Source organism: Sorghum bicolor, chromosome 8 (genome assembly GCF_000003195.3).
Source record: "Sorghum bicolor cultivar BTx623 chromosome 8, Sorghum_bicolor_NCBIv3, whole genome shotgun sequence".
In the NCBI taxonomy this organism is placed as follows: domain Eukaryota; kingdom Viridiplantae; phylum Streptophyta; class Magnoliopsida; order Poales; family Poaceae; genus Sorghum; species Sorghum bicolor.
In genome coordinates, this window is record NC_012877.2 from 6,240,531 (window position 1) to 6,250,043 (window position 9,513).

At 44.4% G+C, this 9,513-nt stretch overlaps 1 protein-coding gene across 1 annotated transcript; it reads right to left on the reverse strand.

The window, feature by feature from the left end:
- LOC8082761 (amino acid permease 3) lies at window positions 5,399-7,633 on the reverse strand. The gene is made up of 3 exons (XM_002442880.2): window positions 6,796-7,633; window positions 6,552-6,694; window positions 5,399-6,455 (listed from the first exon to the last, which is right to left on the reverse strand). Exons 1-3 carry the CDS (start codon window positions 7,460-7,462, stop codon window positions 5,820-5,822), a joined length of 1,446 nt encoding a protein of 481 aa, XP_002442925.1. The 5' UTR covers window positions 7,463-7,633; the 3' UTR covers window positions 5,399-5,819.

Below are 9,513 nucleotides of genomic sequence, written 5' to 3' on the forward strand. Positions count from 1 at the left end.
ACGTAGCCTCTTTAGTGTGTGTGTGTGTCTCTCAATTCGATGTCAAAGGTTCAATGTCGTGAGTCAAAGTAAAATAAAAGATTGATGAGCTGATGGACCACTGCATACCTCAACACTGGTCTTTAATTATCTCGTACAGTATGTAGTCAGAATCCTTCAAAAGCCAGGAAGTGATCATGAATGCATACTACAGCCGTCAATCGATGGATGGGTCGATCGGCCTCCGTCGCTACAGCCGTCCGTCACGCACGCGCTGGCCGGGAGAGTGGATGGTAAGCCAGGTTGCCAGCCGGCCGGCCCACAACGGACGGACGACGACGAGCCGTTGACCATCGACGGACGACCGACTTGCATGCTCAAAGTGATGCGTTGACGATGATGGAGTTGACTTCCACACGTCCCAACAGCAAATTAAATATCGCATTTGTTGATTGTCCAAAATTAAAGGCGTGCGCTATAGCTATAGCTATAGCTAGCTATAAAAGTGTCCACTGTCCAGGCAAAGCAGCTGGCCACCGTACGTTCAGTAGTGAACTCTTTTTGCTAGCTAGTGATGATGAGCCACTCGATCGATCGAGCGATCCACTGTGCGCCGGCACATGCAACGGTCCTCCCACTACGGTCTGCCTAGGAACCCTACCGATCGACCAGCTAGGGACTACCTACAGTAGGTGACAACGAGAGGGCGAGCGTTAACCTCGCTAGATAGCCTAATGGAAAGTTGTGGAAATGCTCCGTACAAGGAGGAGTTTTTTATTGCGCGTGTTAAAGTTTAACAGATAGTATAATATTTTTGTTTTATTTGGTAATTAATTATAGTGTTTAATTATGGACCGATTAAGGTTAAAAAATCGTCTCGCTAGCTATTCTCTAGCTGTGTTTTTAATTTGGTAGATAATCTACATTAAACACTTTATATATGTATCTAAATATTCGATGCGATAGTCGGCGATAGAGTTTACCGCCTCCAATCAAACAGAATGGGCGGGTGTTGCCATCGTTGGAGACGGCCGGGTTGGGCACTACTGTCAACACCACCTTCAATTCAATCTAGCTATAGGTAGAAGGGAATAATCACTGTCAACCGATCGGCATCAGCTCCTTTATTTATTTCCCTTCCTTCTATCTCTGTGTTTGTTCCACTAGTCCACCAGTTAGCTAGAATAGGGAATCACCCGCACTTGCACGCGCGTGCGCGTGCCGTGTGCCATTTCGTTACAGTTGATGCACGTACGCGTCTAGCTATAGCCGGATGCCGACTACCACACATGAGTCGCGTGTGCAACACAAGTCGTACTGTGTCATATGTTCTAACTAGAGATTCTGACAAGTCTCATAGCTTAAGCTTTCTTTTTTATTAGTCCACCAAGACAACCCGTACTCTTCCAGGGCTGGAATTTGAAAAATTAAGAGCTAGACATTTTAAAATTCATATTTGATACTATCACAAAAAAAATATGTATCAGTACATTGTTTGTGTGTACTTTTTATATATATTGTGTTCGTTTTCTAACGTACATAAATACTATTTAATCTATATTTGGTTGTGTAGTATCAATTAGTTATTCTATATGTTTTTATGGACTCTCAAAAATTTTTATTTTCTCCAAGCGTGGTACCTTATGATTAAGGGGTTATTTGGATGGTCATTTACATGCTATTTTAAGGTGTTATTTGGATTATTTATCGTAATGGTAGAGCCAATAATCTTAACACAAATTCATGGGTTACTTTGGATTATGTTTTATAATGGCATAAATGGCTACTTTAGATGTAGAGTGAGAGGATTATTTTTTGTTGTCCTTATAATGGTATGGAGAGCAATCTTTTAAAGAACAACATTGATCTCATTGTGATTGAGCACTGAATTAATGTGCTTATATTTTTTCCATTTTTGTGAGAATTTCTATAATTTATCTTCTTATCTAGAGTGTCATGAAAGGATTAACGTGCTGGAGTCTCCAATTAGTAATAGTATGCTACTACACACTTTCCTCTCTCTACATGTATGGACACTTGTGGGTAAATATGTTGGCCACAAAACATGATAAAAGACTAGGTTTGGTCGATTGTTGATAGTAGAATATGGACAGGTGGGATTGTGCTAGAACGCTTGGGAAATTAAAAAGCAAATTTTTAGACCTGAAGTTGGCAAGTGGTGTGTGAGTGTGTCTACTGTCAGGAAAGTCTATCCTCAAGTTTATGTCAGATGTTTCTAGGCTAGGGTGATGAGAACATCACTCCTTCAGATACAAGACTTAGAGGTGAAGCATACCAATGTGGACGTCCAAGTCACAATGGAGGCCCAATCTAACTAATGTTAGAGTCCGCCTTGGACTCAAGGAGCAATCTGGCTAAAAATGCATCCTAGGACGAATGAGGACTCCATTTTTTATGGTCTACATATGTATGGAAACCTAAGGAAAAAACATTTTCAATGCCACTGATCTCACATCAATACTCTTTCTGAGTCAACGGGAATTATCAAAACAAATGGGTGTCCTTAATCTTTCTAGGCGTTGTGTCACCATATTTTGGGATGTAGGCCCCTATATCTTGTTGTAGCCCATTAAGGATGCATCCATGATTTATTTGTGCCCTAAGACCTATTAATTCATGGACACCGCTTCATTAGGATTTGGCTTTTGTTCTGTTATAGTTTTCCTCTTGAAACATACATTCTTCGTAGCACTTATAACGCCGGGTGTTTCACTGTTGTGAATTAGGGGCCCATTCTTGTACTTAGGCCTTGTTCAGTTGGTGAAAAATTTTGGTTTTGGATACTGTAGCACTTTCGTTTGTATTTGGTAATTGTTATCCAATTATGGAGACTAACTAGGCTTAAAAGATTCGTCTCGCAAATTACAGGTGCTTCATGCATGTGACGTAAGATTCGATGTGACGGGAAATCTGGAAATTTTAAAGGGAACTAAACAAGGCCTTAGTCGATCATGCCAGAGTAGTCTTTTTTATTCAAGACCTAAACCTACCTTTAAGATCTTCATATACACATTTGCAATTTCAGATTATGTTGTTTATGTTCTTACTGTGCTAGCTCCTCGATTTGCATGCACGAAAAGTCTTCTTGGCCAAGTTCTGCATAAATCGAATCTATCGTACACAAGATCGGTCGAGTCTTCGTCATAGCGTGAGTAGCATATATATTAGAGAGTGTCGTATAGATTCTAGTAGTAGTGTCGGCTAGTGATGACCGGTCGATACTGGAAGTTAGAATCTACGACGAGGCTGAAACAAACGGGACCGCCAGAAGCAATTCACCTCTTGCCAAGTCAAATCAAAATGGAATACTATTACCAGTGACCCACCAAAGGTTGCATTGGCTGGTTTTTCTCTCAAAAAGGGTTGCGTTGGCTGGTACGGTAAAAGCTAGAGCTGTGTGTTCTACACTGGCAAACAAAAACAACCCCCTCTACACGTACAAGCATCCATCTCCAATCAACAAGTTAGTTCCATTGCAACATCCAAACCAAATTTCTCAACAAAGGACAAGTAGATAGACACCGGATCGACAGCGACAGCACATGCATGGCCATGGCCGGAAGATCCGAGACGCGCGCGGCCACGCCGGCGGCCATCAGAACATCGTCCGCCGGATTCCAATCCCTCACGAGCCGCTCGTTGGTTCATTCTCCTCCAGGCCTTTTTTAGCCGGAGAGAGAGAGAGAGAGATCGAAGAAAAACAAAGGGAGGGAACATAATCTTTCTCTTGTGCAAAAACTAAAGGTGATCGACGATCGTCGATGGAAAGCAACACAAATGGTCCAGAAGATAGATAGCGCGATCATTGGGTTCCGTCCGTTCCGTCCCTGACTAGCTATCTATCTATCTAGTAGCTAGCTGTTCATACAGTGACAGTGCGATGCGATGCAATGCAAGTGAGTGCCTGCATGCATTTCTGTCCGGCCATCCGTTTCCACTTTTTGGAGCTTATCATGATCTATCCGTCTGCTGTCTACCTAAGATTCTCCACTTTCCTTCACATCCATCGACAAGCATGCATGCAGGATCCGAGATGTGCAGACTAATAATGTACTGTATGGAATATATAAGAGCGCCTCTACAGAATGCATGCATGCATGATTTCTTCCACACCTCTTGGGCACTTGACAATGGCTGCCTGCCTAACTTAGCTAGCTAGCTCGCTTTCTTACTGATCGAGTTGACATCAGGGGCAAGGAGGAGGATCCATGCCCATGCATGTACAAGCACAAGCACAAGTGTTTCTGATGGTTTCGTCAAAAAAAAAAAGTGTTTCTGATGGATGCTACCGTGCTAGACTGCTAGCTATGCTATATGCTATGCATGATTGACGTCCATTGTGAGTTGCAGTGACGACTTCAGTGTGAGGAGAATGGAAACCATTACATACCATCTTTGTTGGGGAAAAAAATGGTATTTGTACGTACTGTGGTAGATAAAGGTGGCCTGTTTTGATGCGAGGGATTTGTACCTTGGACAAGTTGCATAAAAGCGGGAACCAAATTAGGAACCTTACCTAGAAAAGCTAGTTTTCTCATCATATATTAACTAGAGTCCATTTTCTTTTCTTTTTCTGAAAAGGAATCATTCCACAAGATTGAGTAATTGAGGAGCACTCCTCGATGATGCTCATGTTTTGTTTCTGGACCTTCCATAAGTGATAGACCCAAATATTTATTAAAAACTTTCCTGCACTTATCATCCGTCAGTTTTGCATAAATTACATGTACAAAGTTTTTCTTTTTTTGGCCGAATAGAAATGCACGTGGAAAGCACCCTCGTTTATATTATTTGATAAATTAAACTAATATGAATGTACCAGTATATTGTTTATTTCTCTTTGAAAATAATCTATATACATGTACCTGCAGGACATTAATTATTGTTTATTTCTCTTTGAAATGAATGCATATGCATGATATTTCATTATTCCTCCCTCAGTTTTTGAGATTTTGAATTCTTCTTAAACAAACCCTCTCTTTTTTTGTTTGTGGTTGTTGTGCAGTGGCCCGTGTGTCGTTGTTACGAACCTAAACATATGGCTCTCGTGTTCTGAAAGCTGAAAACACTCGATTATTCTTCCTCAAGCTCGACGCCCCGCCGCCAACACCGTCCGCCACGATGCAGTAGGTCTCATTGAAGCTCTGCTGCTGCGGCTACGACAGCCTCCTCCCCCCTCCCTCACACGTCATCGCCATGGCTACAGGTGTCCGTGCCATAACCTTGTCCAGTCATCTTCTCTGCTACCAGAACTCTAACGCCGCCCTCCGGCCAGGCCCACCGCCTAGCCATCATGTCTCTCCCCCTCTCCCACGAGCCCCTTCTAAGCCTGCTGGAGTTAGAGAAAAAGAGGGGGAAAGGCTAGAGACAAAGAAGAATGAGCGCAAGACGAATCAAATATTGAGAGAGAGAGAGGAACTCTCGATTGTCATTTGCTATTTCTCAAACATAACCTTACAGGAGGAAAACATATACAAAATAAAATTGTTAATAAAAAAGTTAAAAGAAACATTTTTTTTAGCTCCATACACCTACAGTAGACTCATCACAACACCCACCTCCTGCCATTCTGGCCCCACACCCCTTGTCTTTTGTCTTCCAAGGAATGCTACCAGCATGTGCACAAGGGTGCCTACACCTTTCACTTAATTAAGCGTCACTGTTCTATAAGGGCCTCCATGCAAAGAAACATCTCACACTGCATTTTTTTTCTCTCTCCCTCCCCTTGACCCCTTGTAGTACGATTGACCAAAGTCGTTGAACGCATTGAATACTGCATGCAGTACATACGTCCATCCTCCTCTCCAGCTAAACAACAATTAACTGCTGAACGGGTGGTAGACCTTGAGCGCGTCGATAACGTCGGCAATGGAGCCGGCCGCGGCGGCGATGGACACGAACAGGCACCCGACGCTGAGCGTCTGGAGGCAGATCCACTTGGTGCTGCCCCGCGGCACGCGGCGCTGCTTGATGTACATCTCGACGGGGAAGTAGACGGTGAGCGGCCAGAACGAGACGGCGCCGAGGAAGCCGACGACGTTGCCGAAGAAGGGGAGGAGCATGGCGACGACGGTGGTGACGCACACGAATGCCGACCGCCACGTCAGGCGGAAAAGGCTCAGCGCGAAGGGGCCGACGCGGAGCTCCCGGGCGATGAAGGCGCTGTCCGGCCACGCCGCGGCGGCGCGGCGCTCGACGAAGGCGAAGATGGGCTGGCAGAACACCTGGTAGGCGCCGACGAGGTGCACCACGATGGCGATGTTGGCGATGTCGATCAGCCAGAACGGCTCGAAGAAGCCGAACCCCGTGAGGAGGTTGTCGGGGGCTTTGTCGCCGAACGCCGCGTACCCCATGCATCCGCACAGCATGTAGAAGATGGTCGTCGTCGCCACGCTCAGACGCGTCGCCTTCTGCATCACCTTCGACTCCGACGGTGGCGGCGCCTTGATCGTGTCCTGGACGAAGAAACAGAGCAACGTTGATTATTAGGAACAGAGAAGTTTCTTGGTGAAGGAAACAGAGCAGAGCTCTGCGTAGGTCTTGATGCTTACTTGGATCTCGATGAGGATGTTGGAGAATGAGTAGGCGAAGGCGATGTCGCCGAAGGCTTGCAGGCTGTGCCAGACCTTCTGCGTGGAGGTGACGTCGGCGCCGATGCTGATGCCGGTGAGGCTGCCCTTGAACCCACCATTAGCTGCAAGAAATAATTCAGTGGATTGCTCGAGCAGAATTCAGTAACCAAGAACTGATGAATCATGCATGGGCATATATTGAAGCAGGGGACGACAGACATACCAACAGTCTGTGCGATGCCGAGTGACAACCCGATGCTGGAGTAGGTGAAAGACATGACAGCAGCGACGATGGATAACCACCAAATCTGATCGAAGTCTGGTATCTGGGAGAAGAGGATCTGCACAGCTCCAAAGAGGATCATGTAGGGATTGCTCGAGCTCTTGCACGGCACGGCGTGGCCTCGCTTATGGAAGCAGCCAGCTCTACTGATAGCCTGCATGCTGATGGACGACGCGATGGTGTAGCCGATGGCGACGCCGACGAGGTTGGCGTACTGGATGCAGCCACAGAAGGCGACCCTGGCGCCGCCGAGGTTGGACCGGACGGCGTCCATGTAGGTGTAGTTGCGCTTGCCCGTGTCCGGGTCGCCGGTGCGGTAGCACTCCGCGAGCAGCGTGGCGGTGTAGTAGGTGACGAAGGCGAAGAGCAGCATGGCGGCGGGGCCGGCCACCCAGCCGAGCTGCGCGATGGCCCAGGCCAGGGAGAGCACGCCGGAGCCGATCACGGCGGTGATGATGTGCGCGCTCGCCGTCCAGAACGTGCCGGTGCGGCGTGGCCGCCCGTCGTCGTCGAGATACTCGGCCGCGTCGCCGTTCCCGGCCTCCATGGAGACCTCCATCGGCGGTAGGTGCTTGGTGGTGCCGCCGTTGTGCGACGCCATCGCCATGTGGGTACGGTCGTCTACAACTGGGAGCTCGCTGGAGCAGAGGAGACCGGCGGCCGGACACAGAGGAGAAGAAGGAGAGCAGCCGTGCGGAGAGGGGGATGGATGGGCTGCTCTGCTCGGTTGTTGTTGGTGAGCGGTGGTGGTGGAGTGTGATGGCAGAAGGGGGGAGTGAGGTGGTGTCGTTATATATAGCGGCCGGAGACGGAGAGCATCTGACGGGCGGGCGGTGGAGGTGGAGGAGACGGTCGTGATGGCCGCAGGCAGGCAGGTCCGGTCAACGCGCGGCGCCGGGGCGGGTGCTAGCTAGACGTATCTCTCCTGTTTCGTGTCAGCTTTGTTTTGATTCGTTTCGAGCAGCAGGGAAAATAAATAAAAAAAATACGTGTTTAATTAGGGACGTCATTTCTTCTGACTCCCTCCGTCTCCAAAAGAGTGTCGTTTTAAGTTTTTGTGCCACAAGTTTGAATCGATTTGTAAAAAATACATGCAATATTTGTATCTCTAAATAATTTTGTTAAAAAACTAGACTTAAAGATTTTTCCGATGATACTAATTATGTAATATAAATATTAATATTTTTATTATATATTTAGTTAAAGTTATTTCTCGGAAAGCGAAACGACACTTATTTTGGAACGGAGGGAGTACTCTACTGTCTTTCAATTAAATTAATCTCCTGTAGGCGCCCTGGCCCCTCAAGTTCTCTAAAAAAAAATATAGAGACGCCGTTCTGCTACTACGGCCTGCGGACTGCTAGAGAAAGATATTTAGGCTTTATTTAGTTTTAAAAATTTTAAATTTTTTTATCGCGCAAATATTTAATAGATATAAATGAAAAAATAACTAATTACTTAGTTTGTCTATAATTTATAGAATAAATTTTTAAATCTCATGGTCTATAATTAAATAAAAATTACTAAATACAAATAAAATTATTACAGTAGTCTAACTAAGGCCTTGTTTAGATTCAAAAACTTTTTGGATTTTGACACTGTAGCATTTCGTTTTTATTTGACAAATATTATCCAATCATAGAGCAACTAGGCTTAAAAGATTCGTCTCGTGATTTACAAGTAAACTGTGCAATTAATTATCTTTTTTTTATTTATATTTAATGTTTTATACATGTGCCGCAAAATTCGATGTGATGGAAAATCTTGTAAAATTTTGGGTTTTTAGGTGTATCTAAACCAGGCCTAAAAAAATCGCAAATTAAATAAGCCTGATAGATGCCGCCGGGCCCGGAGAGAGCCAAGACAAACGCTCGTGAGCGTGTGAGGTGTACGTGACGACAGTAGCGAAATCGGATGCGTGTTTATTATTATATGGTAAATAAATGTAGCAGCACATAAGACCGGATTGGGTTCAATCCTAAAAACAAAAAACTTTTTAATTTTTTTTTTTTCATATCTAATCTTGTAGCACATACATGAAACACTAAATATAGACGAAAATAAAAACTAATTACACAGTTTACCTATAAATCACGAGATAATCTTTTGAGTCTAGTTAATCTATGTTTAGACAATAATTACCAAATAAAAACAAAAATACTACAATACCAAAAACTAAAAAAAATTCAGAACTAAACAAGACCTTAATGCCGCGTTCCACAATTATGTGCTCCTAAAAATACTTTCATATACTAGCGTTCTACGGTTAGGTGCTGGTAAAAATACTCCTACCGAATTAGGAGTACTTATTGCCAGCCTCGATGACATAGCTACCATGGTACACACAAAGTTGCAGTGGATCTAGGTTTGATGGTAGAAGGAAGTAGGATAAAACTAAAACAAGCTTATCCGATCCTAAAAAATTACCGTTCTACTACCTCCGTCTTATAATATAATGTATTTTAGAAATTTAAGTTAAATTAATAAAGAACATGTATCTTCATTTTGTTTTCTAATCAGACACTATTGATGGTGATTGCTTCATAAATAGAAAGTAGTTAGTGCAAAACTGAGTTTGTTCTCTAGAATGCACAATTTCTGAATGCTAGAATGCCCTATGTTACAAGAAGGAATACTAGTTACAACCTACTTAAATTT